Here is a 26,687-nt window from a genome sequence, read left to right on the forward strand (position 1 = left end):
ACAAACATACTAAATAGGCAAGTTTTCCAGGCTACTATGTATTAGTGCAGAGACAGAATAAAAAGTGCAGACTAGTATACTACGTTCTTATAGCGAAAATGTGCAGAAAAATTACTCAAGAAAACATATGACAAATCATGCTGCTTCACTGCTTGTATTTTTGCAGACGGCACATGCGTTTACTTCTGAGCACTTATGCAATCCACCGAAGCAAAAAATCACTTCTCCATTGTTTACATTCTTTTTATTGATCTGGTACCCAGCTGGCAATGAAACGTGCACTTCTCATTCCAAATTGTCCTTGGGAACTCTGAACAACCTATTTCACAAATGACGAAATGAACAGCAAGGCTGCAGTATGCATGAATAAACCCACAACTGAAAATCTTTCCCGCGTGAAGTTGCAAACAGTGTAGTTTGCCGCGTTCACCAGGTACATGACGGCACTGCTTCAAATGTCTTAAGTTTTCTTTGTTCCAACCAATTAAAAGAACGGCCCGAAGCATGGTTCAGTCTGTTAGGGTGGACTACCTGAAGAGGCTTCTGCTACTCGCATGACAGGTTATAACAAAAAGGCGAGTATTCAGAATTTTCAAAGCAATTGAGACAAAGTGCGATTCTGTTGCAGTCATCTCTTATCTCCAGTTTAGATGCACAGCCGTAGCTGCTGTTCATCGTGTATGTACATGCAAGTATGCCACAAAAGCCCAGTAAAATGTTGTCCAGATAAAAGACTACACCCAAAGTACAATTTTTATCGTGCTACAAATGTCAGTGGCAAGTATCAACCATTCCCATAATAGTCAGTAAGCAATGAAATTAGCTATAGCATTTGGAAGTCGCAACAGGGGAAAAAATGAAGCTAACTAGTGCAACATTTTAAGGACTAGGCAAGGGTAAATTGAATGAGAAATAAACATACGCAGAAAACTGCAGCTTTTGGGTACCATCTCCTAACCTAATCGCCTCATCCAACATATGACAACCAGTGTTGTGCAAAAGATGCAAGTATATAAGCGAAATTATTTTTTTTAAAACACAGATGTGTATGTAATACCACAGCTGCTCACTTGGGATAACACTAGTAGTTTGTGTCTGCAAAGAAAAACTGCCTTCTTTTTACAGTGCCATGTACCACGAGCTCACTATCAATACCGCAACTCTTCTAATGATTGTGCAAAGATATAAAACCTTCCTGCTATGAATGGAAGATCATGTTTATATGCGACTTGTATGACTTGGTTATAATGAATCCTAGAGGTGGCTTTCTCAAGGTATACAACAGTATGAAACAACCTCTGCCTCTTTAAGAACAATCTTGCATTGCTCTGCACATTAATGGCCCTTTTGTGCTATCGGACCTCTTTGCAGGCAAACGTACAGAAGCAATAAATAAAACAACTAAATACCCATATATTCAGGCAAACGAAAAAGAAAGTGCTCGCCGTTTCATCACGCAGACATTCCGACATTCAAGAGACAACTATAAAAAGTTGGGGGAAGAGTAATAAGGGGAAAGTGTATTTGCACAGACACAGCACAACTCTCCCAGATTCCTCTCGTGTCCTTGTGCAGGCTCCCAGATAGCCGCTACGCTAAATACATTGCAATTCACACCAGCAGTCTTTACTTCTAAGGATGCACGAAGAGCATAGCATGCCTACGATAGCTCGGAGTGACGATAAGCGCTGCTGCTCAATGGACGTTACCCGCCAACCAATACATCTGGAACTGGCACAGCGCCAAAGTGCGGCAAGGCATTCAATACATAATAACAGAGGTAACACACCACGGTGTTGCGCATTGATGTGCGAATTTAAAGCAACATTTTCTAGAGCGCATGTACACGACACCACCATGACCACGGTCGACAATAGTTCATGCCAGTGTGGGCAGAGTGGATGGAACACGCAGAAGTGAAACGCTGAAACAATGCTACTGGGAGAAATGCACAGCGACAGACTATGGGCGACCAGCGGCCCCGTCAACAGAAGAGGACATCTGCCGAGTGGCGACATTGCAGTGCGGATTCGGCTCCATCTTTTTGGCAAGACTTCTCAGGCTTCACTCTCTCCAGCGGTGAGTTCTTCGTCAAGGATGGGAACGATGAGATTGTCCTTGGACATCAGGCTGTACTTGGTCACGAACGTGGTGAAACGGCGGCACAGGCATGTCTGCTTCTGCAGAAAGAGCACACATGAGAGAAATCAAAATGGTAGTGTAGGAGTACGCGAGAAAGATTGTTTAAAACGATACATTCACAATCACTCTTAATAACTGTGCCCAGGGGCATTATAGGTGCGCACAAGAAATGCAACGGTGAGTGGTGCCTTTAGTGAGATATCATCATCATCAGCCTGACTGCATCCACTGCAGGACAAAGGCCTCTGCCATGTTCCGCCAGTCAACTCAGTCCTGTGCTTGCTGCTGCCAATTTACACCCGCAAACTTCTTAATCTCATGTGCCCACCTAACTTTCTGTCTCCCCCTAACCTGCTTGCTTTCTCTAGGAATCCAGCTAGTTACCCAAGTATACAAGCTATTTACAAAGGTAATTGCTAACAGAATTAAGACATTAAAATTCAATCAACCAAAGGAACAAGCAGGATTTCGAACAAGCTACTCAACAATCGACCACATTGATACTCAACCAAAGGAACAAGCAGGATTTCGAACAAGCTACTCAACAATCGACCACATTGATACTATCAATCAGGTAATAGAGAAATGCTCAGCATATAGCCATCCACTATACATAGCTTTCATAGATTACGAGAAGGCGTTTGATTCAGCTCTTTCGATTCATAAATCGGCGCAACCACGATGTGATCCCTTGAATTGCACCCTCGTGAGCCTAGAGTCCCGCACTATTTCGAGAACTTTCACACGGATGCACACCGCTGTTATGGGTAGCAACCTTGCACACAGCTGCCAGATGAATTCGGCGAGTAGCGCTTCCAGTTCAGGGTGCACTGCAGTCCATCCACGAAACGATGTTTTTTTTCGTTGCTGCAGGATGTAATGCCCTGCTTTTGGCTCCTCCAGTATCAAATCTTTTTTCCAGTGCACTGAATTCCCATTGCACTGCCAGGTCTGCAAGAACTTCGGCATACTCGGATAACTTTTTATCTCAAAGCCTACCGTAAACTTCTGTCAACTACCACTAATTTCTGAAAGCTATTCAAGAAAGAAAACAGCATACTGACAATAGATGACCGAGCCAAAATGGCGTTGCTAGAACACCGTAGGCCTTGCCTAGCCTTATTCAACGATACTCACGATGGCAATAAGGGCTTTTGACTTCAGCTTCCCATTGTTGCAAGACTTCCACATTCCTTTCTGCCAATGAGCGGTATATTAGACGAAGGTCGACATTTTATTACATTTTCTTTTTATTTTTTAATTATGCCTACCGTATTTACTCGCATAATGATCGCACTCGCGTAATGACCGCACCCCTGAGTTTTGTCGTCTAAATACGATTTTTTCCCCCCCGCGTAATGATCGCACCCTGAACTTGCCGGTCTGAGAACTGGCCAACCTCCCTGTCCTTCCTCATTTATTCTTCCTCCTGAACTTGCCGCATCGATATGTCATGTGCCAAGTCTAGCCACTGATCATCACCTTTATTACCTGTCGAATGAAACTCGCCAATTGCACGCACCAAACATATTCCTAATTTTTGCCCACCGTTGGCGGAAACGTGCCATTTAGGATTGCAGTAAGGGCAAATGCCACAGTTTTCATTGAATGCCTGCCATGTGTTTTTATGTCTGTGGCAGCTGAACGCGCCTATCATTGTTTCTGTGATCTGAAAGCAGGCGCCAGTATGCTAATGACGTAAATTTACTGAATTAAATGAAAGCATTCCTAATAAGATGGAAGAAACTGTTTTGACGCGCCTGACGTACTCACAACCTCCATAACTGACGAAAAGAAGAAAAAAAATGCGGTCGCTCCGCTCCGTCAGCCGCCATGTTTGTTTTGACATACCGCACAGTTACCACGGCGGTCACCTGTTGGTCGACCTGTGCTCATCCCGCAGCAATGTTTTTTTTCCTGAGACCACATCTTTTTGTGTGTGTGTGCTTTGTGATCGTCTGTTGAAGCGCTGTTTCGCCATGGAGCAGTATGCGAGCTTTACTGCCGCATTCAAGCTGAAGGCGCTTGACTGCGCTCTAGAGCACGGCAACCGCGCTGCCAGCAGACATTTCGTCGTCGACGAAATCCGGATCCGATATTGGAAAAAACAGCGCGACAAGCTCAAGGCTACTAACAGCACGCGATGGCCTTTCTGCGGACCCAAATCTGGCAAGTTCCCTGACATTGAAAAGACAGTCCTCAAATACATGAAGGACATGCGCAAGGACGGTTGTGCAGTGTCATCAGACATAATACGGACGTAGGCGCGCAGAGTTTCCCGGAGGCTGGCCACAAAGGACTTCCACGCCAGTTCCGGTCGGACGACACGCTTCATGCGGCGGAATGGAATGTCGCTGAGGCGGCGGACGTCGTTGTGCCAGCGACTTCCATTCGCATACGAAGACAAGGTGATCGATTTCCACAAGTTCGTCAAGAGGATACATCAAAAGAACGGCTTCCTGCTGTCACAGATAGGCAACGCCGACCAAACGCCGTTGACGTTCGACATGCCTCGAAGCACTACTGTGAACGAGAAAGGTGCTCGAAGCGTGCTCGTAAAAACGTGTGGTGTGGAGAAGCAGCAATGCACCGTGATGCTCGTAGTGACGGCAGACGGGCGGAAGCTGCTGCCATATGTTATTCTGAAACGGAAAACAATTCCGAAGGGAAACTTTCCGCGTGGCATACACATCCGCGCTCAAGTGAAAGGGTGGATGACGGCAGACCTCATGGTCGATTGGATCAAGACAGTTTGGGGGCGAAGAGCAGGAGCACTTCTGCTTCCTTCACTTCTTGTGCTGGACAGCTTTCGAGGCCATCTCGCTGACATTGTCTGTACCGAGCTGAAGGAGCGGCGCACGAAAATCGCAGTGATCCCTGGGGGTCTAACTTCGCTGCTACAGCCTCTGGACGTGTCACTGAACAAACCATTCAAGGACAACGTCCGAAGGAGTGACACGTCCGAAGGCTGTATGTAGAGTGGATGGCGGCGAGCGACCACGATTTTACGCCAAGTGGCAAAATCAGGAGACCGTCCGTGGAAGTCCTCCGCTCAAGGATTCTCGAAGCGTGGAGTACCATTTCCAACGAGGTGGTAGTCAAGAGCTTCAAAAAGACTGGCATTTCCAACGCGCTCGGCGGAACGGAAGATGACCGTCTGAGGGACAGTGAAGACACTGCCGGTTCCTACAGGGAATCGTGCGGCGACGACACTGACGCCAGTGACGCTTCGGAGTCTGAGTGAACGTTAGGGGGTCAGAGAGGTAAAAATAAAAGGGCAGTGTGCCATGCATGTAGCTCCTGCATAATGCGTGCATTTTATTACAAAGTTAAGCCTTAATTTACTTTTATTTTTGGTTATGTTCATGATAGTTATCGTAAGAACCCTGATCAGCGACTTTTTTGCGTTTTCAGTGCTCGGAATATTTTTTCACGGAAAATTTACCCGCGTAATGATTGCATCCCGAAGTTAGATTCAATTTTTTTGAAAAGAAAGTGTGATCATTATGCGAGTATATACGGTATATTACGGCTTTTACAATACTCATGTCGTCAGCCCCACTCTTTTTCAAAAAAACTGACTCCAATGGGAGTGGGAGAAAAAAAGTCAAGGGAGTTCGACTCGCAAGCATGCTTGTCTAGAGGGCGTGTTTGTTGAGTACAGTGGAACTTCGATTATACGTCCCTCCGTTTCGCGACAACCTGCATTTTTTTTCCTGGTCGATATACGGCTATGTCCTGCCTCTGTCACACTCGCAGACACTGGTTTGCGCACGCATAAAGGCACGACGTGGCTGCTTTTGCCGTGCAAAATTACTTTCACTCGACGTCAGTGTTCATAACAACAGTGGGACACCACTAGTTGCACTTCACGGGGCAACAAATTAAACGCGCACAGCTCAGTTGCGCATGAACGCATCGTACATAAACTCTTTGTCCGTCGCCATTATGCAATAGCGATGGCACTGTGTCCGACTTTTCTGCTGGGAGGCTCACGGCAACACGGTTTCGGTTTCGTTTTCACGCACAGACAATTTTCGCACTCCATTAATCGGCAGAAAGATGCGCGTTGAATTTGATTGTTTTTAACGCTGTAAATAAGAATTCGCTCGGCCCTCCTCCAAGTAATTATTGCTGCCATTAGCTACCACTGGCAACAATAATTTAATCTACCCTCATTGCAGAGGCAGAAGGTCGTGCCGTGGGCTTATTCAGGCAGTCTGTACTCGTTTTTCAGGCAAGGCTGAGTGTCACAGTCTATATTCTTGGTTTTTCGATTATATGACGGTTTTGCGTGGTCCCGTAAAAGTTGTATAATTGGGGTTCCACTGTAGGTGTGCTGTTTCAAAGAGCACGACTGCCGATGTTCAGAGCTGCAATTGTAGCGCATACATATATATAGAGAGCAGCAAAAGTTTTCCAATCGCTACTGGTCTTTAATTCAGTTGTAGAACTATGGAACCTCTAAACCTATTGTTTCCACCCGCAAAATGTGCGACGAATCTTTTTTTGTTGCTGTTATTTCCTCCCATAACGAATGCGAGACACGAATGTTTCATCCAGCCGCTCGGTTCCATTTCTGTAGCACAACTTAAGTTTAAAACCAGCAGTGTAGGTAGCATACAGACCGAACGTGCCCTACGCAGCAGGTGTCCAACTCAATTCGCGACAAAACCGACAACAAAAACACAGCGTCCGATAGCGGTGCACAAATGTGCAAGAGCATGTTGAGCCGTCGACACGGTGGCCGTGGTTGGAGTGGTTTTTTTTCGTGCCACTGCACTTGCGTGGTGCTATTAGCAAAGAGCTTTCTTCTGCATTGGAGAAATGATGCTGTGCCTCAAAAGATGCCACATTTAAATTTTGACTAACATCGTCTGCGCTCGCACTGCTCGCAACTGTTTAGCATGGTTGCAAAACTATACTTTCACTACATCGCTATTTTGTGATATATTGGCTTGATTTAACGTTGGTTCGATCGTCAACAGCACTGGCTATCACACTGGAATAATATGAACAGATACATTAAAAACAATTTTTTTTTTTCACTGTTTAGAAACCAAGTTGGGGGAGTAAATACGGTACACTCAGCAGTATTGGGCAGGCTACTGCTGATACATGCTATGTGTACTCGACAGCGTGGTTACAAAAGACTTCAATCACCAGCAGCAGTTGTTAACAAAACTGCAGTGCAAGCTCAAATTAATGAGCGAGTGCTGTTACAGTAGGTACAGGGATGCTATTGGCCCCTGCACAACAGCAAAGCTTAGCCCGATAATAAAGCATTTATAGCAAGTTTCTTCAGTCTTTTCTCCTAATCAGTTTCAAATTCTTTCTCATTTGTACTGATGGGAAGGCATATCTGCTTAAGGCTGCTGCTGAGAGCTGTTGCTTCCACACAGCCTCCAAAGCTTGCCGGATGGTCCAAAGTTGGTCTGAGAGTTCTGAACTGAGCAGCACCGAGACACTTCTCAGATTATCTTCTAATTCGACAGTGGAACTCACCTGCTACGAGCACCAGAACGTCCTACTTTCGAAACATTGGTCGCGATTGCCTAACACTGGTGATGCAATTAGTGATGAGAGTGATGATGCATTCACTTCACACCACATCTCACTCAGCTGCAATGCTTGAACCATCGGCATGACTGAGCGTGACTAATGTCATAGTCCCTCAATACTTTTTACTGGTCACGAAACTTCGGGCCAAGTTTGTTATAAGGACAGAGTAAGGACAGAGCCTTCCGCCAGGGGCGCCACTGTAAACAAGGGGGCAGACGCTCAAATGGCGTGTTGTTGGTGCGTGAAGAGGCTTCCTTGGCGGAGCCTCACTCTGGTGGCTTCACGGACATATTTTCGTGGTGTTTTATGAACTGGTCACCAACTGCGTACAGGCAGCGTACTCGCACCTGCGCGTAGCGACCATAAATGTCTGTTCGGTAGCCGCAGTGTTCTATTCCTTTCTATTGCAGCGATATCGGCGTGCAGCCACGTCCCGCACGCTGATTCAGCAAACACTACTTGGTCATGCCTTCGTATAGCTTTTTATTTTTCTCAAGGCTGCAGCCGACGTCAGCGCAAGAACCGCAACCAACATTGCCATTACACAGGTGCACGTACGTATCGTCTGGGTTGTACATGCGGACCCTCTGCGCACTATTTTCCCCACTGGAATCTTGTGAAGACTCCCGAGGCCGTTTTACCGGCAGCCTGTGTGGCAACTGCCGAGGTGTCCTCTTTTTTGACGGGTAAGCCCGGAGACCTTCAAATATTCGCGGAACTGTGCTGGCCCTCAGCTTCGCTCTTCCGCGTGACAAACTAACAATGGTGCCTTCTATAACGCATTCGTCTGCGCGAATAATGTGCAGGTTACAGAAATGTCTTTCACATACTCGTACGTTTGGTGAACTGAACGAGAATGTGCCGGTTTCTTCACGCGGTATCGCCCGCTTCTACTGCTTACGGCTTTCAGCGTTACTGGGAAACACGAACAGAGACACCTTTTCAACGGTTCCTTTGTTGCTGGAGCGACAGTGTGGCACACAACATGTCTTGGGCACCGTACGTGAAGCTGCTGCTAACTGTCCGTTGCGGACAAAAGCAGTCACAGACACACACAGCACTGCACACATGCAATAAAACGACACCAACAAAGCCAACACAGAACGCCGTCGCTTCGCTGGCTTCGATGAGCATCTTGGTAGCCCGAGCGACTGTGTGGCGCTCAGGATGTCTTCTGCATTCTTCGTCATGCAGCCGATAATTATTTGTTACGTTTGAAAATGATACGACGCACACAAAGCAGCATGCACACGCGATAAAGCAGGACGCACATAACACCTATACAGCTCGCCCAACCGTTGCCTCGCTGAGAGAGTCCGCAGTGGCCTCGAAGAGTACTATGAATGCTCTCTTAACACTGGTGGCGCCGCGCCGCGGTCAAAGTTGGTGGCACTCAAAGCTCCCCATAGAGCGACGGGGAAGTTTCGTGACCAGTAAAAAGCATTGAGACACTATGCTAACGTGCTCTCAAACGGACATGGCTGGAAGCTTGGCTTTGAGGGAAGGTACCAATGATGCCAGCCACAATTTAAAATTGCCATGGCTTTGGTGCGCAGAGAGCAATGTGGTCAAGTCTCTTGTCAGCCCACGTCAACATGGCAGAAGTACACTTTATGTGCCCAGTTAAAAAAAAATACTGCTAATTTCACCTACTGTAGCTGATAGCCTGTTGTGTTGCGGTTCATAAAAAGTGAACTTCACTCCATTAATTTAACGCACTGATCAAATTTAGGCTAGATAATGGTTCGTTGTATCCCAAGGTCCGTTGTACACGGGCCCTGTATAATGAACGTAGACTATACCTCGTCAGGGAGTGCAGACACGCATGTCGCGTCGGCTCTGCAGATTTTCAGATATTCTCAGTGTGAAATCGAAGAATTGACGAACGCCTTCTTACAGTGAAGAAAGTGGAAGTTCCACGGAACCCCGCGATACCACTCTCAAGTATGTGGACGGTTAATTTTTGGCACATCAACCACATTTCTGTAACGCCGACGAACGCACGACGCCGTTGCCTCCTGCTGCTGTGCATAATGCACTTGGCCTAGCCCATGGATGCTGGCGTCTTGAGCCCCTTCAAGGCGGCGTCTTCTCGGGTTAATGCCGCAGGATGGCTACGATGAGCGTGGATGGCGAAGATATCACGCAACAAGAGTATGAGAACGAAGCAGGTTGGCGCCTTGTGAACAGAAGAGGATGAGCCAACAAAGAAACCACAGCGCATGAAGCCAAGGACCAAGAAACGCACTTCTCAAGCGAGAACGTGGTCAGTAATAAATGGAGGAAGGGACAGAGAGCAAGACAAATTGTGGCTGCGAGCAGGATGCCCCGTCTGCCGAAGGAAGATTTCAAGATAATTGTGCGCCCACGTGACGGCTTCAAGGTCATTGACTACGGGATCAATCGTCTAGAATGCTGCGTCGCCAACACCGCTAAAATACCCAGGAATGAATCGGAAGAAGACACGGTATGTGCCAACTATAAACAGAACATTCTAGTGGTCAGCACACCATCAGAGGAGCGCGCCGAAAAATACAGAACCATCGCTCAACTGAAGATTGGGGACAAGGAATTCGAAGCCAATGCGTACGAGTCAGCTCCGGAAGATACATCTAAAGGGGTGATCCGAGAAGTAACGCAGGACGTATCGCCAAGAGAGATGGTGGAAATGCTGGTAACCTTGAGAAATACGACAGTCCTCATGGCCAAGAGGGTGGGAAACACCAAGAACGTCATCGTCCTCTTTGATGGGCATCGCGTTCCAAGTTATGTGAGCTACGGAACAGCACTGGTCAAGTGCTCACTATACTGCAAGAAAATAGACGTGTGCTAGACGTTTGCTACCAGTGTGGACGCCTTGGTCACAGAGCTGACGTCTGCCCGAGCCCGAATAGCGCAATACGCAGAGGGTGTGGCACTGAGAACCCAGTGCAGGAGCACGAGTGCGAAGTGAAGTGCTAGTTGTGTGGCAAAGATCACCCGACGGCAGATCGCCATTGCAAGGAGAGATTTAAGGTACCGTACCTGGTGAAACGACGCTGCTGGGAACGAGCCCGACGGGAGGAAGAAGAAGCACTTTACTACGAGACAGAAGCGAAAGCACTTCACAGGCAAAGATGGGACGACTCAGGTCAACGATCGGAACATCGGACGCAGGACGCATCCGGACCAGAAGCCTTCACCAAGCTTCAAGCACAAAACAAAAACCATTCTACATTTACTACCACCACGTCTATGTCGAGATCCAGATCGAGGTCCAGATCGAGGTCTAGACCCAAGACCGGCAATACCGGGTCTCCCCGATCACAGGAGGGAGGAGGATCCCAAAGCCCAAAAGGACCGAGCGGCGCCGTGGCACCGCGGGACCCTTCCAGGTGAGCTGGGCTGATGTAGCTTCCGGGGCGCGCGCGGAGGCTGCTCTTCAATGTAGGATTAAGGCGCTAGAGAACGAATTGGCCCAGATCAGGCAGAACAATGTTGCATTTATGAATGAGATTAGAAAACTCAGGGAAGAAAATGATTTTCTGAAAAACGGAGGGGTTACATGCAACGAGGAAACCTCACAAGTTATAATGGAGGAAAAAGGCGCAGCAATGGACGAAGAGGTAGCAGCCCTCACCTCTGTTAAACGTAAACCAGAGAACGCTCCGATTAAAAGCGTGGTAAAGAAACCAAAAGCAGTGGTGACGCCACAAGAAAGACGGGAGGAATTTGCAAACACCATGGAAGCCAAAATGGAACAAATTGAAAGAAAATTGCAAACTAAGCTCGAACAACAAGAAGTTAGATTTGAGGCAAACATAGAGGCCAAAATCGAGGAGCTAGGCAAGACGATATTGCAGAAAGTGCAGCAAATGGTGGCTGATTTCGACGCCAAGCTAGCAATATGGGGATCGCAGTCAAGTGGTGGGGGCCCGATTAAGATGTCTTTCAAACCGTACGCAAGGACCTTGGTGCCCACCAAGGGATTATAGAGCCTGTAACGCCGCCATGGACAGACAAAATAGCTACACGATTTGGCAATGGAATTGTCAAGGATATAATCGAAAATGATACATTTTGCAACCAAATCTTAAAGACGCCAGCACTCCGTATGTTATAATGGTGCAAGAAACGCACGGGCTGGCCAAATTGTCGGGATATAAGTCATTCGGCAGTGCTGATGGGGAGACAAAGGTATTAGCAACGTTGGTTAAGCGAAATCACGCAGTGGTGCAACATGACAAAGAAATTAAGGCAATAAATCACATTCTCCTCGAACTCATACCCACGCGAAAAACAGAGGACAGTCTTTTTGTATTGAATATTTACAGCAGTCCTAAATGCAGAAAGCACTAATTCCGCACGCTGTTTCGAAAAACCCTCGCTATAACGGGCAACCGGGTGCTAGTGATTGGAAGAGATTTCAACGTCCCACACAGTGCATGGGGATACAGGATCAAAACCCAGAAAGGCAGGAACTTGTGGTTGGACGCACAGGAGGAGGGCCTGACGCTCATGACCGATCCATCCATTCCTACAAGAACAGGTACAAGCGTTTGCGTGAACACCACGCCAGATTTGACGTTCACCAAAAATATACTGGACACGCAATGGACCATTACACAACATGACTTGGGAAGCGATCATTTTATACTTGAAATAACGGTGAGGGCAGGGCCACGGAAGGCAAAAGGCAGACAACTTAAACTTGTCGATTGGGACAAGTTCCGGAACATCAGAGAGGAGCCCGACGAAATGATACAGAGTATTGAGGAATGGACCGAAAAGTTAAAACGAGATGTGGAGGCCGCTACACAAACGGTGCCACTGGAGGCGCAGCTAGAGTATGTAGACAATAAGCTTCTCCACATGTGGGAAGCTAAGGAAGGTTTACAACGGAGGTGGAAAAACCAAAGGCACAACCGGACACTTCGTAGAAGGATAGCCAAATCGAACAGGGATATAGAGCAATACGCCCAGCAGCTGTGCAGACAACAGTGGGAGGAAAAGTGCAATGACATGGACAACCAGATAGGAATGGCGAAAATGTGGACCATCCTTAGACATTTGTTAAACCCGGACGGAAACAAGTTGGCAGAAAGGCACAATATTAATCGGTTAATACAAAGATATCAAGGTACAGAGCAGGATTTCCTGAATGAAATCAAGAAAAATCTCTCAAGCGCTTCCCGTTACACACCCTGATTACACAGGGCTGGCAAATGATGATTTAGGCAACGAGATCGGGGAGGCAGAAGTGAGGGCCGTCTTGCAAAAACTCAATACTAGAGCAGCACCTGGACCAGATGGCATAACTAACAAAACGCTACGCAATTTGGATGACGAGCCCATAACCAAGGTAACTGAATTCATTAACAAATCATGGAAGGCAGGACAGATTCCGCAACAATAGAAGACGGCAAAAATCGTGTTAATACCCAAGCCAGGCAAGCGAGTGCAGATTGCGGACTTGAGACCCATATCTCTCACATCTTGCGTGGGGAAACTCATGGAGCACGTGATTCTGGAGAGGATAACTACCTATCTCGAGGACCGGGATGCGCTTCCACCCACAATGATAGGGTTCAGGAGGAACCTCTCAATGCAAGATGCAATGCTACAGTTAAAACATCAGATTATAGATAATCCGGGAACAGCGACAAAGGCCATTCTAGGGTTAGACCTCAAGAAGGCCTTTGATAATGTAACCAATGCAACGATGCTAAAAAGGGTAAACGATCTAGATCTGGGACAACGGACGTACAATTACGTGCGTAATTTCCTGACGGGAAGGAAGGCAAAGATCATGATAGGGGACCTAGTTTCGGAGGAAATTGAGATGGGCAGTGCAGGTACGCTGCAAGGCTCGGTATTATCACCTATGTTATTCAATCTGGCTCTAATTGGACTGCCAACCAAACTCCAAGCAATCGAAGAACTGAATCATACTATCATACGACACTATCATACATACTATCATACGACTGAATCATACGACATCACCCTATGGGTGAGAAGTGGTAGTGATGGCGAAATAGAAGAAACGCTTCAAACAGCAGTCGAAACGGTCGAGCGGTATCTGGAAGGTACTGGGCTAGCCTGCTCTCCGGAAAAATCAGAGCTGTTGCTGTACAGACCTATTCGTAGAGGTCGCAAACCAGGCAACTATCTGCAAGATCTCGCTCATAGAGAAGAAATACAGTTGAGAACAGCCGATGGAAGAACCATACCCATAGTCGACAGGATCAGGGTACTGGGTCTGCTCATCGAAGCCAAGGGCAACAATGGAGAAATCCTCTGGAGACTGGATGCAACTGTAGCCCAAATAATGAGACTCATAAAAAGGATAGCAACTAAGCACAGTGGCATGAGGGAGGAAAACACGATAAGGTTGATACAGGCATTCGTGATAAGCAGAATAGTATACGTAGCGCCATACTTAAAATGGCAAGTCGCAGAAAAGATCAAGCTAGACTGCCTCATTCGAAAAATATTCAAACTAGCTATAGGGCTACCGATTAGCACAAGCACCGACAAACTGTTACAGCTGGGCCTGCACAATACAATAGATGAGCTTATTGAGGCGCAGCATTCGGCGCAATATGAACGTCTCTCTAAGACACGAGCAGGAAGACATATTCTAGAGCGACTAGGCATAACGTATCACACACAACACGGCGATAAGGTGGACATTCCAAAAGAGACCAGGGAAACAATGATGATACCACCCTTGCCAAAAAAACATGCACCCCGAACACAATAAAGCCAGACGAGAGACAAGAGCAAAACAAATACAAAAAAAGTTCGGTAATGACAAGGACGCAGTTTTCGTAGACGCTGCTCGATACAAGCGCAAACGAAGGTTTACCGCAGCCGTAATCGATAGCAACAAACGCTGTACGACATGCCCAACCATACGGACCACAAGTACCGAGACAGCGGAAGAGGTAGCCATAGCGCTCGCTGTAGCTCAGACAAACGCAACCGTGATAGTCAGTGACTCTCAAACGGCAGTGAGAAACTTTGCCAACGGCCGCATCTCCCCGGCGGCACTACGTATTCTCAAAGGAGGATGCCGAACAAGCCCCAGAAATACATATATTATATGGACACCTGCTCATGCCATCGCGGGGGACAGCAACAACGGGGCTGTACATGACGCAGCTCGAGGGCTCACCGACCGAGCTGCCCTCTCAAGTGCCGCCCCAGCCTCCTCCGGTGATTACGGCGTGGCAGACGAAGTGGGAAGACAGAATGACCAGATACAATGAAATTACAAAACATTATAGATTACAGAGGGGCATATTCCCGCCCCCTCACCCAAAATTAACAAAAAGACAGTCTGTCGAATGGCGGCAGTTACAAACTAGGACATATCCAAATCCTGCACTATCGCACATTATATATCCCGATTTATACAAAACGGACAGGTGCAAGCGTTGCGACTCCAGAGCCACTCTGGAGCATATGTTATGGAAATGTAGAGGGATTAGTACTCATAACAAGTATGCGGCCTTTGCTGACAGCCTTCGCGCGCGCTGGGAAGCCGCAATGCTCAGTTCCGTCCTCGAAGACCAAATGTGGGCCGTCCAGCGGGCCGAGGAAGCCGCCAGGATTCAAGGACTCCTGGCCGTAACCTAGGCGGGGCCAATCACCCACCCCATCTACTCGCCGGACTCTGAATAAAGTTCTTTCCTCCTCCTATACCTCGTCAGGCAGAACAGAATGGCTCTGAGAGTGCACTGTTCGCACGCAAGTGCATTTATACAGTGCTAATGACTTCTTAGAACTTCACTTATGCAAGCCAGCACACTGAGATGAAGGGCATGCTTTCAGAACACTGACAGATTGTCCCTGCACTGCCATCAAGCTATTTTGCATTAACAATTATCTTCAAAACCAGACTATTTGCACCATTACACATTACTATATCCCTAATCACCAGACTATTTGCACCATTACTCATTTCTAAATTCCTAATTTCGGTAACTTGCATGTTAAATGAAGCCCGTTGCCTGCATCTCATGGAGAGAAAAACCAGAAAAAGAAAAGATGTATGCCTACCTCAAATTCATCGAAAGTGGTTCTATGATGGTAGTACGCATGAGAAAATATCCGGTACACTCTTCGGCACACAGAACCTAGCTTCGCTACCGAGGATTCCTTGATGCTAACTCTGCAAAAAACAAAGTAACAATACCCCATGACAAATTGTGGGCAGCAGTCTCTCACAAGTTTGCGTCTTTCAATGGAACATGCACATCTAAGCCCAAACACACAGTCAAACAATTCAAAAGCACTTTAAAACACCTTTTCCTTGAAACCTAGTGACACACTATATTTAGAGCGATCCCTTTCATGAAAAAAAAAAAAAATACAGCACCGTTTCTCTAACTTTCTGGCTTTGAGAAACCGTGGAAGCTTTCACAGAATGGAGCGAAACATATTTAACATAGCCCTCCACCCCTCCCTCAGTTTATAGCTAAACTGTTAAGTGATATGTTTGTGCCAAGAAAGATAAACATTGCATGCACCATTCTTACAATAAAATACAACAGGAGTAAGAACTCTGAGATGTAATTCGCAGGACAACCAGACAGGGCAGAAAAAAATAAAAAGCAGAGACCTTCGAACTTCACAAGAGCGATTGAGGGACAAGCCAAAGAGCATCACAGATGCATTACCCCATTGAAGTAACCATTTGTCCTTCCGGTTCACATCAGCATTGTCTATTAGTAACGTAACATTTTCTTATGATGTTGAAAAGGTGTTTCAGCCCCCCTCTGCCGAAAATTAAACAAGATACACAGGACATACTGGAAAATCTTATTATAGCAAACCTCCGATGAACATTATTTTTTTCAGATTAAAAATTTTTTTCGAAAATTCCCCTCCAAACTTCCATTGGATTAGTGCAAAATTATTTTACTATGAATGTCAAAAAGCCAAATTTTTCACAATAACACATGGAGGTTTACTGCCCTTATATCTCTGCACCACTTCAAAATAATGAATAGCAATCTTAAAAAGTTACTTGGCTGTGAAATCAATGCCCTGCTGCACACATGACACGATCACCATCATCAAAACATCCATGTATTTCTCTATACCCTACTTAAATGTGCGACAGCCTCATCGCCATCACCATTTCATGCACTTGTTTTTTGCATCAGGCTTTGCTGGGTTGCCTTTGTTCCGTTGGCCAGCTCTGCCTGCACACTCGTTACACAGTCGTTTTCTCCCCTTTGGATTTGTGGTTGTACGGTCACTATGATCTCCGAAAGCAGCACAAAGGAATGCAGCGACAGTGGAAAATGTGAGGCAAGTGACCTATGGGATGAAGTCACCAATCATCAACCATGCATTCCTCACTAACGTTTCAACGCTACACACAGTGTGACGACGAAGTATGCATGTCGGCTTGGCCGACGAATGATAATACTGTCGGCTAAGCCGCCATTGGTTGGAATAAGGAAACGGCGATGACGACAATGACAGCAAAAATGACACTGAAACAGTGCATGCAAACCAATTTGAAAAATCAGTATCTAACATTTCTGCCTCAAAGTGCGTTGGAAGGACACGCATTTGGAAGTTTGTCATTGTAAGTTCGTCTTGCTCCAGTCGAGCTGCACCCTTCAGGCAAGTATTGCACACTTCCACAAATAAACGTCAGCTTGTTTCGCAGTGTTTCCTACTTGTTTTTGTTCTTCGCTGACATCACTGACACTGTTTTTGTTCTTCACTGAAGGAGCACTGACATCAAATTTTAAGATCGAGATGTGCCCATCATTCAATCGCTTGGTATGCATTGGTCTTCTTGGACAAACTTGAACGGCATCCGTCGCGTGGAAGTTACTTTAATTCGATGTCAAACAGCGCAGAAAAGCTAAGGAGAAAAAATGAAAAATAGACTGCCCTGCGACATCGACACTAGTGCTACGTGTTCGGTGTGATACATTCCACAAATACCATCCTGAGTGACGATGCCCTATTAGCAATATCGTGTACGATCCGAGTGTTCTTATCCTGGTGCCGAAGCGCAGAAACGCACTTGCTCGTTGCATCTGATCTTTGTTGCACCGGTTTTAATGATTTCGTGAAATTATCAAGCTAAAAACCACCTTTAAGAGAACGGCGAAAGAGCATGATTAAACAGGTGCTTGTCGGTCAGCATGTCGGTGAATCAATGTGGGTTGCAGGTGAGTTGGAGTCGTATAGTTTGAAGCACGGAAAGAGCGCAATGAGGGTGTCTTTTCTTATCACGTATGTGTTACACATCAACACGACCACAAGCTATCAAAAGTGGGACAGCGTATAGTCAGATATCATCGTTAACAAGTAACACGCAGGTATCGCTGAATTTTAGTTCACCTGTAGACTTTGCGTCCACGCAAAAGTGGTAATACCATGTCAACTGCGAGAGGCTAGATAGGTGGAGCCATCTGGAGGCGCAGAAAAGAACCTGGCAAGCAGGAAACTTATTCTATTGCTCCGCTGATGCTCATACACGATAGCTATAGTGCATTGACCCTTCTGCGTATACCTCAATTCTTTGCACGCCAAAACACACCAATATAGCTAACTGAGACACACGAGCGAACATAACTGAAGCGTGCATCCTCAAGCACCTGTGCAGTGCTGCTTGCAACGGCGTCCATTTCAGAATCACTACTCTGCAAAAGGACGATCGAAGCAAAAATAATTCGCGACATCGCGAATTCCAAGCTCCAGACTATCGTACTGAACCCGAGTCGACACTTTGTACAGCGACGACAGCAATGCAGGTGACAAGGCAAATCTGAATGTGTCCGCCTAGCATACGAAATGTTTGCGGAGTAGCTGAGCCTGACGTCACTCTTTTCTGTGAAGTGGTCAGCTGTAACGTGATCTGGAAGTGACCGCGACGTAGCGCCACTGCTGGTGCTCCAAGCGCTAAAAATGAAGAGATCGCTGTCAGTTTTGAACAGTGCTAGATACCAGTGATATAAATCAATAAAAGTGATAGTTATTCATCCCTCAGTTGTTTTAGGTCGCGAATCGCTGCTACAGGGTCTATAGCTACTCGCTGACGCAAAAATCTTGGCATGAGTAAATTTGATGTCAGTGCTCCTTTAAAGCATTACACGACTGCGGATGTGTACCTAGCACAGGTAGGAAACTCACATGGTTGCATTTACGTATGATTTTGCACAAATTCTTTTATTACGATAGCATATACAGTAATATATAGACTGCTTATAATGTAAGTCACGGGAGTCGCGATTATCTGCACTATAAGCGGTACCACACTATAACCAAAACAACCTTTTCTAAGAGTCGCACTTGCGCAAAACGTGTTCAGCATGCAGCTTGGTGTGTTCAAAAATTGGAATATGCGATGCGTGATTTCAATTTCTGAATGTTAAAAAAATATAACGTCCAAAGACACGTGTTGCCAATGAATTGAATGCGAAAGGGGGGGGGGGGGGGGATGTCTAATAACTGAAACCACCATCGCAGAAATTCGCCGAATACCAGAACGCCTCGATTATGTGCATTATGCAGAAACTATTTCGAATCACGTCCAGAATTTGACGCATTGAAAGATGCCAACTATTCAATTTCACGGGCGTACCCAATTTAAGACATCGCAATCGAATCACGAACCACTATTTGACTGCTACAGGTGCCGCTCTCATTTTTATGAACGATAAGCATCCCTTCCTGTCTAGTGTGGACACCGCAAAAAGTTTCGTTGATTCTGTACCAAGTTGCAACTTATATTTATGCGACCGCTATCGATTGAAGCACAACCAACGTCGATTAGGCTTAGCTTGCCGTTTGGTATATTGTCACGGAAAGTTTGTCTGAAACATGAAGATTTGGCGTCAAAAAGATCGCACTAGCAGTGAACCAAGAACAGCGTGCATGATACAAAGTTCGCGTTCGCGGCCGGGAGATCAGCAAAGACGACAAATCGCCAAGCTTACATAAGACAGCGCACTGGCAGCAAAAGTAAAAGCTCACGTTATAAAAGCGTAAAAGGTTTCCAATTTACGGACAAGGAAGCAAATGCGATATTTGTTGCAAGCTCGATAATGATGACGCCTTTCCTGTCAAGAAATTGTTATTTGATTGATTTGTGGGGTTTAACGTCCCAAAACCACCATATGATTATGAGAGAAGCCATAGTGGAGGGCTCCAGATATTTCGGCCACCTGGGGTTCTTTAACGTGCACTGAAATCTGAGCACACCGGCCTACAACATTTCAGCCTCCATTGGAAATAGGGCCGCCACAGCCGGAATTCGATCCCGCGGCCTGCGGGTCAGCAGCCGAGTACCTTAGCCACTAGACCACTGTGGCGGGGCCAAGAAATTGTTAAGCGCATGCAGTTTATAAGGACAGAATCGCACGTGCCACGCTGAGCGGTGTGCGGACGAAGCCACGCTAGCTACGTAGTATGCTGTAGTCGCATCGGCGCCGGTGCAAAAGCTTATCGGTGACCGAGGCAACCGTCCTCCTCCCTTACTTGACGAGCCCGCGCAGTGTCCTGCAGTCTTATTTCTTCCCTCCGCCCTTCGTTCGTTCACTCCGTGTCTCCTCCTCCTCTGTAACGGACGCGTCATTCGCTCCCCAGCAGCGCACCTAGCGCGTCGCCTTTCAGCAGCGCACTCACTACCGCATTTGTCCCAATTTCTAGCAACCGCATCATAATCGGTCTCTCGTCTTGACGGACAGCACAGTAAGCGGTATGTGTATACATGGGGTTCTATGGGAGGGTAGACGAGAGTAGAAAAAGACCGTACTCTACACGTTCACGCTATAAGTGGTCTACAAAGTACATGGACACTCTCGGCTGGATTTGCCACCGGCGTCGGTGCCGCCATCATTCAACGTATATGTATAGGTAACTATATATATGAAGACGCAAGAAAAAAATGAACCAGAAAAAGACAGCGCGCGGAAACGAAGGCCCAAGCTTTCGTTCTTGAGCGCGCGGCGTTAGCCACTGAGCCACGAAGGAGCACTTCAACGCTGAAACGGCAAACTATTTATTATATCTACCACTTAGCGCTGCCATCTTTATTTTGGGGGAACTAGCGTGTTTTCAGCATTACCAGCGAGATGGAGCGAAGAACAGGCTCAGCGTAAAACTCTGCCCCTAGCTCGTCACGATGCGCTGATGAGTGCTCATCTCCCACGCGTGCTTTGTTCCATGGAGGAAAGGGGCCTCATCCGTGCACTTATGCTGTGGTGGGAGAGAATTGGGCGCCTTCGGATTTCATCCGAACGATTGCGTTTAGTTGCCGTGCGCACAAAGATCCATCCGCTCGCTGGACAGGCCCCATTTGCGAAAAGAGTGCACTTTTCAAACACAGCGAAGTAACAACTGAAACACTTGTTAGTTCGCACTCATATCAGTACCTGCGATCAAGTTTCGCGCATCGTTTTTATTTAAACAGCGCGTCAAGTGTCAAGCTGTAAACGTAGCTAGTTAGCTCTCGTCCTGTGTATGTTGTTTTCGCGCAACATTTGTGCGTGAGCAGCGCGCTGCACATTTCGATATGCTTGCCGTTCTCAGCGTTACACTCCAAGATGTTGCTATCTCATTCATTGCTTCGCCCATGTGGCGAAACTGTGACTTTTTAGCAGTCCCTCGAGATTCATTGTATCGAAATTTTACTGCATGTGGAATGTCCAGATTGCAAGTTAGTTTCCAAAAACTGACAACCTCAATCTTTTTTTTTTATATAACAGCAAACAACCCCCTTGCAAAGAAAAACTCTAATGAAGGGTGCTTGAACTTTGCAGCTTGAATAATCAATGATGGTCAAGTTTTCCAACTTGACCATCATAAATTTTTAAGCTGCAGTTTGTACTGCAGTTTCAAGCTGCAATTTATACAATAAATATTTATGAAATTGATTTTAATTTTACTAAAAAATTATATTGGTTTTAATTTATACTATAAAAAATTACAAAAATGATTTTAATTTATACCATAAAAATTTAAAAAATTGATTTAAATTTTTAAGGTATCAAGTGACATATTGAAGGTATCAAGTGACTGATTTAAATTGTTATCATTAGCCTGATTTTTATTCGTGCCAGTTTTCTTTTTTTTTTCTCTTACTTGAAACACACGTACACACACCACGGTTTCCATGAAATATGTCCCGCATCATTTCACATTAATGACAAATTTTTCCGGGGTGCCTTCTTGAGCATGCGTCACCTTTCATCGATAGGAACTATACTCCAAGACAGCCAAACATTTAATACTGGTACTTTTGGAAACTTCTATCAAGACAGGACAAAATATGAAAAGATCATTTGAAGTCCACAATCCCACACAGACATACCAGCATCCAAGGTTTGAGCACGAAATTTAGAAGTAGAATATTGACCTTCACTTCCTCTTTTGATAAAGCACCTATGATTACAAAACTAAGGACACCAATGCCCTTGAAGAATGATGTCTTGGCTTGAAAGTATTCAGTAAACATTCCCGTCTCGTAAGAGTTACCACACATTACTTCAACTGGTCTCGTACCGGCTTGGAAAGTACTTGTTGCTGTTCAGGAGACATGCAGCTCCATCAAGGGTGTGTCGCGTGTAGTCAATGGCTGGACACTCCTTGGGCGTCTTGTGGGCAGCGCAAAGAAAGATCCACTGTTCCGTGGCCGTCATTTGGGTGCAGCTATCTGCGTTGCATTCAGCCTGCAAGTAAGGAGCACGGCCAGTGAGAAGTTTATCAAGGCCAACAGTGACGTGCATCCAAACACAATGTACACAGAAGTTTCCATTGCTAGACAAATAGTTTTCCACAAAAAAAAAAAATCGTAATTCTTGGGTATAAGTATCAAAATGAAAACTCAGTTACGAAGCATACCGTAGTGGGGTACTCTCGTGAATCACTATAAACGCCTGAAGTGTTCTTAGAACAAGCACCTGAATTCATGCACAGAAGAGAGACTTGCATGTCACCCCTTAGCAATGCAGCTGTGAACCAGTGACTGGTATTTAGAAACTAAAATACACGGCCACTGGTCTCCCCAATTAAGGAATCAAACTCTGCGATTTCAAGTGCCGAAGCCACAATACAGGGGTGAGGCACACCACTGGCACGATATCACTGCAAATACATTTCACTGAGGTGTGGCAGGGGTAGTCAAGTATTTCAGAGTGTGCACATCCAACAAAGCAAGTACAGAGTTCAATTCCCACTGTCACGATGCACTAAATAGTCTTTTTAATGAGAACAGGATACACAAATCTGCAGCTCTGTGGTGTAGGTACACATAAGACGAGAAAAGATGGCCTCTTATTTATCTTCTATGTTTTACTTTTCCACCACAATGCTGCGTTCAATGTTGTGCCATGCTTTCTTATAGGTTGCTAAAACAACAGTATTTTCAAAAATTAACCACCCCTTGGATCTAGGCCCATGGCTGGTTTAGCGCTTCCAACTCCTTTAAATTAAGCCACAGTGGACAAGAAGTGAAGCTGCACTCTCCGGCTCAGTCATGGGATCCTTTAGCCACTAAAATGAAGTGGTGGAGGGCAACAGTGCTACAGTGGCAAGCAAAGCTGCCTGAAGCTACAGAAATTACTATAATGCCTAAACTGCCCACTGCTGTTAGGAATAAAATGATAGAACAATGTAGCTTATTAAAATGTGCAACCACGCCTGGAAAACCTGCAAATGTTAATTATTCAAAAAAGCCATGCAGACACAAAATGAGAAGGAAAGGAAAATAAGCAAGCAGCTTTTTTTTTTGCTTTATTTTGTCACTAGAGCACACTTTTTTTTTAGATGCGCATGTACCCCTAGATTCGCACACAAAGCAGCAGCGAACATGGTACAGCAGATAAAATCAACAAGCCACAGACTGTTTTGAGATCACTCTAACTTTTTTGGCAACTTGCTCAGTGGTCATTTCATGAACTTCCAAATCTCGCGCAATAGGCTTGGTCATAACAGAGGCCCCGAAACGGTAGGACACCGATAGACTGAAACTATCTCACAAATAGCACTCAATTTTCACTGAAATTTACAAATAACTTATAAAACTATAGAGCAAGCTAACAAATAATTTATAAAACCATAGAACAAGCTAACAAACACTGCACAGAAATTCTACTAGCCATGATTTACTTGCTGATCAGCAAATTACGTTTTGACGGTGACTACATGACACGGAAGCATGGACATTAGAGCAGGTCAAAAACCAGGTGGTACAAAGTACAATTTACACTTATTTGAATTCGAATCACTGGGGCACTAAATCAGATGCTGCAGCCTGCAATACCAAATGACGAGAAATTGCCTGTAATTGAGGTTGCAGCCTAATGAACAGTATTTGCAAAGTCATAGCCATAACAAAGCAGTGCAAAGCCACATCTGATGCAGTGGTTTTGCCAGCAGTGGCCAATGAAGACCACGGCTGCGTGTAGAAGTACTGCATATGACCATGTCGTCTGTTCACCTTAAATCAGAACAGCATGTTTCATGCCTTCCACTTAATGAATTTTCAATGAGTGGAAGATAACTAATCTTGCCTCGTAAAGCAAAAAAAAACATATACAGGCACATTGAATAGCAATTCGTTAATGTAATGCAAGACAGACAATGGTACAGTAAGCTGCACTATTACTCCAAAAGCTTTTAAGAACTGTATGCTCACGAGTAAGATTGATTGATTTGTGGCATTTAATGTCCCAAAACCACCATATGATTATGAGAGACGCCGTAGTGGAGGGCTCCGGAAATTTTGACCACCTGGGGTTCTTTAGGGTGCACCAATATCAGAGAACATGGGCCTACAGCATTTTCACCTCTGTCGAAAATGCACCAACCACAGCCAGGATTAGGTCCCGCGACCTGCAGGTCTGTTGAGCATTTTTTTGTTCTACAATGTTTTACAGTATGTATGACATTACAGGTCTTGTTTATCAAAAAATTAAACAAGCTTCCGCAGTAGACATTTTTCATCAGAAGAACATGAACTAATCTGCCACACTATATAACAAATGATGCAAACAAAGATACCTAATATTTTATTGTGGAAACACCAAACCAAACAACTGGTTCTGATACATGATTGACAAACCAGGACCAAGCTTGAATTGTCAACAAGTCCACAGAACGTAGTGCATCACCTGCACTACTGTCACTGCACTTTCAATAACTGCAAGCCCCGTCAAAGTAATCGCGAGGCATTCATCGGCGATTTTGTTGTGGACATGTTCATTGCAGTTGAAATGTCAAGTCATGCAAAGACAGTACTGATAGAAGCCACAAGGTGTTAGTAGTGGTATGCATGCAATTAGATAAGCCATTTAAAAGCAACTACAAACCTCACATACCTGCAGCCTGACTGCAAGACCATTTAGCTCCATGCAGAACTGCCTGTAAAGATAACATCACACAACAGGCTTACACATGGGTGACGGTTGTTCTGGAATGTACACATGACGATAAATTCGATTAGCAGTCGCTTCTTGCTGCTGTACGCCAGTCAAAGAATGTCAAATACACAGTTCAGTGCATGACGGAGCTACCAATTACGGCCACACAGTGTGTAACCTATATAATCAAGACAGTAATTTCATTCTTTCAGGTAATACTCCTGAAGTAATGAAATGACAGTTTTACAACTGGCAAACAAGGCCTTAGGTGCGGACGCTATTTTTGAGTAGCGTGCGTACCAAGGCTTTACGTGCATTCGCACTGGTGACATCTCAAAGCGATTGCGAAAGCAAAGCACCCCAATTCGCTAACTCCCTCGAGGCCCCGCCACATCCAACCACGATACGCGAGTACGCACCTTAGATGTTCGTACTTCCACACTCCCTCGTCCTGGCCATCGGGAGGCGTCAATATTTCATCGACATTCGTCGGGTCTTTGCGGATCGCCTGCTGGATGAACTGTTTCACCGGAAGAACATGTCACCGCACGGCCACTCGAAACCGTCACAACATGACCAGCACGTTACATACCTGCTGAACGGCGAGCGTGCTGTCCATTTCGTCAAACGGCTCATCGGGCCAGCTTGAAAAATTCTGGTCAACGAGAAATGAACAAGCAGAAAGTGAAGTCTAGGTCACGGGAAACGCAATCAAAGTTTGCAGAACCAACAGTTAGCTCGACAGCCCAGTAGCGATTGGAACGCTCCAACTAGCTTCAACTTTCGGCGAGACGGCGATTACGGAGCTGCCCATGAAACAGAAAGATGCGTCAGGCTATCAGTTTGGTCGGAACGTCTGTCGAGAAGGGTATCGGAGGTAGAACATTGATCATGCTAGGCCTTCGATCGGGCCCCGCTGACGTAAACGCGAGGCAACGAATAAACAACCAATAATGGACCGATTGAACACTCTACGTGCCGGTAACGGGCCGAAGCGGGGTTACAGAGACAAAAACTGTCACCTCGGCTTTTGTTCCCGGTCGATTCCGCCGAAGAACACCCGCACTGTCAGCCATCTTCATGTTGCCGTGTTTCCAACCAGCGTTTGTGCGTGCGTTAGCTTGTTTCGTCTTCGCTGCGTCTTTTGCTTGCGCTCGTTGCGCCGCCTGAAGAGTAGAGTCGATAGCGTATATATGAGTATAGTGCGCTCACAGCTGTGTAGTTTTTCGTACTTAAATTGCCAATCGCCGCAGTATACAAAAATAACCGTGGTTTATATTATTTAATAAACGTTATCTAAGCCATAAAGGTTCTATTCACTTATAAGTATCAAGTGAAACTGCGATAAAACTGCGCATTCTCTTAAGGAACGTTTGTTGCTAGAACCACGCTTAGCCATGCTATTCTCATATCATTGTTTGTTACACCCTAGCGCCACCAAGCGGGATGCTGAGAAAGCTATATACGTACCATCTGTTGCTCTAGCAGCCGACAAGATATCCGAACGAGCGGTGGTTTATACGGGTTACAAAATGCCTCGCGCGCACCACTGAAGCCAGAACTGCGCGACGAAACGTGTCACACGTTTAGCGTAGGTTGCTAGCG

At 45.8% G+C, this 26,687-nt stretch overlaps 1 protein-coding gene across 3 annotated transcripts; it reads right to left on the minus strand.

The window, feature by feature from the left end:
- Positions 1–222: 222 nt before the first annotated feature.
- Positions 223–26,683, minus strand: LOC142761638 (MOB-like protein phocein). Of its 3 annotated transcripts, none has more exons than XM_037429828.2 (8): positions 26,553–26,683; positions 26,105–26,248; positions 25,675–25,737; positions 25,502–25,602; positions 25,041–25,083; positions 22,225–22,391; positions 15,751–15,862; positions 223–2,180 (listed from the first exon to the last, which is right to left on the minus strand). In XM_037429828.2, the coding sequence occupies exons 1-8, from the start codon at positions 26,553–26,555 to the stop codon at positions 2,058–2,060; spliced, it is 756 nt and encodes a 251-aa protein (XP_037285725.2). In that variant the 5' UTR covers positions 26,556–26,683; the 3' UTR covers positions 223–2,057. The 3 variants fall into 3 exon arrangements, with proteins under 3 accessions (XP_037285725.2, XP_075739645.1, XP_075739646.1); XM_075883530.1 differs by having other exon boundaries at positions 25,032–25,083; XM_075883531.1 differs by lacking the exon at positions 26,553–26,683 and having other exon boundaries at positions 25,032–25,083; positions 26,105–26,261.
- Between the last annotated feature and the right edge of the window lie 4 nt (positions 26,684–26,687).

Source organism: Rhipicephalus microplus, unplaced genomic scaffold (genome assembly GCF_043290135.1).
Source record: "Rhipicephalus microplus isolate Deutch F79 unplaced genomic scaffold, USDA_Rmic scaffold_18, whole genome shotgun sequence".
Taxonomy (NCBI): Eukaryota; Metazoa; Arthropoda; class Arachnida; order Ixodida; family Ixodidae; genus Rhipicephalus; species Rhipicephalus microplus.

Excerpts from the sequence above, each read along its gene's own strand:
- LOC142761638 (XM_075883530.1), bottom strand. Across the intron at positions 25,738-26,104 it reads GACCGGGAACAAAAGCCGAG|AATTTTTCAAGCTGGCCCGA; the intron begins GTGACAGTTTTT and ends CTCGTTGACCAG. Across the intron at positions 25,603-25,674 it reads GCACGCTCGCCGTTCAGCAG|TTCATCCAGCAGGCGATCCG; the intron begins GTATGTAACGTG and ends CCGGTGAAACAG.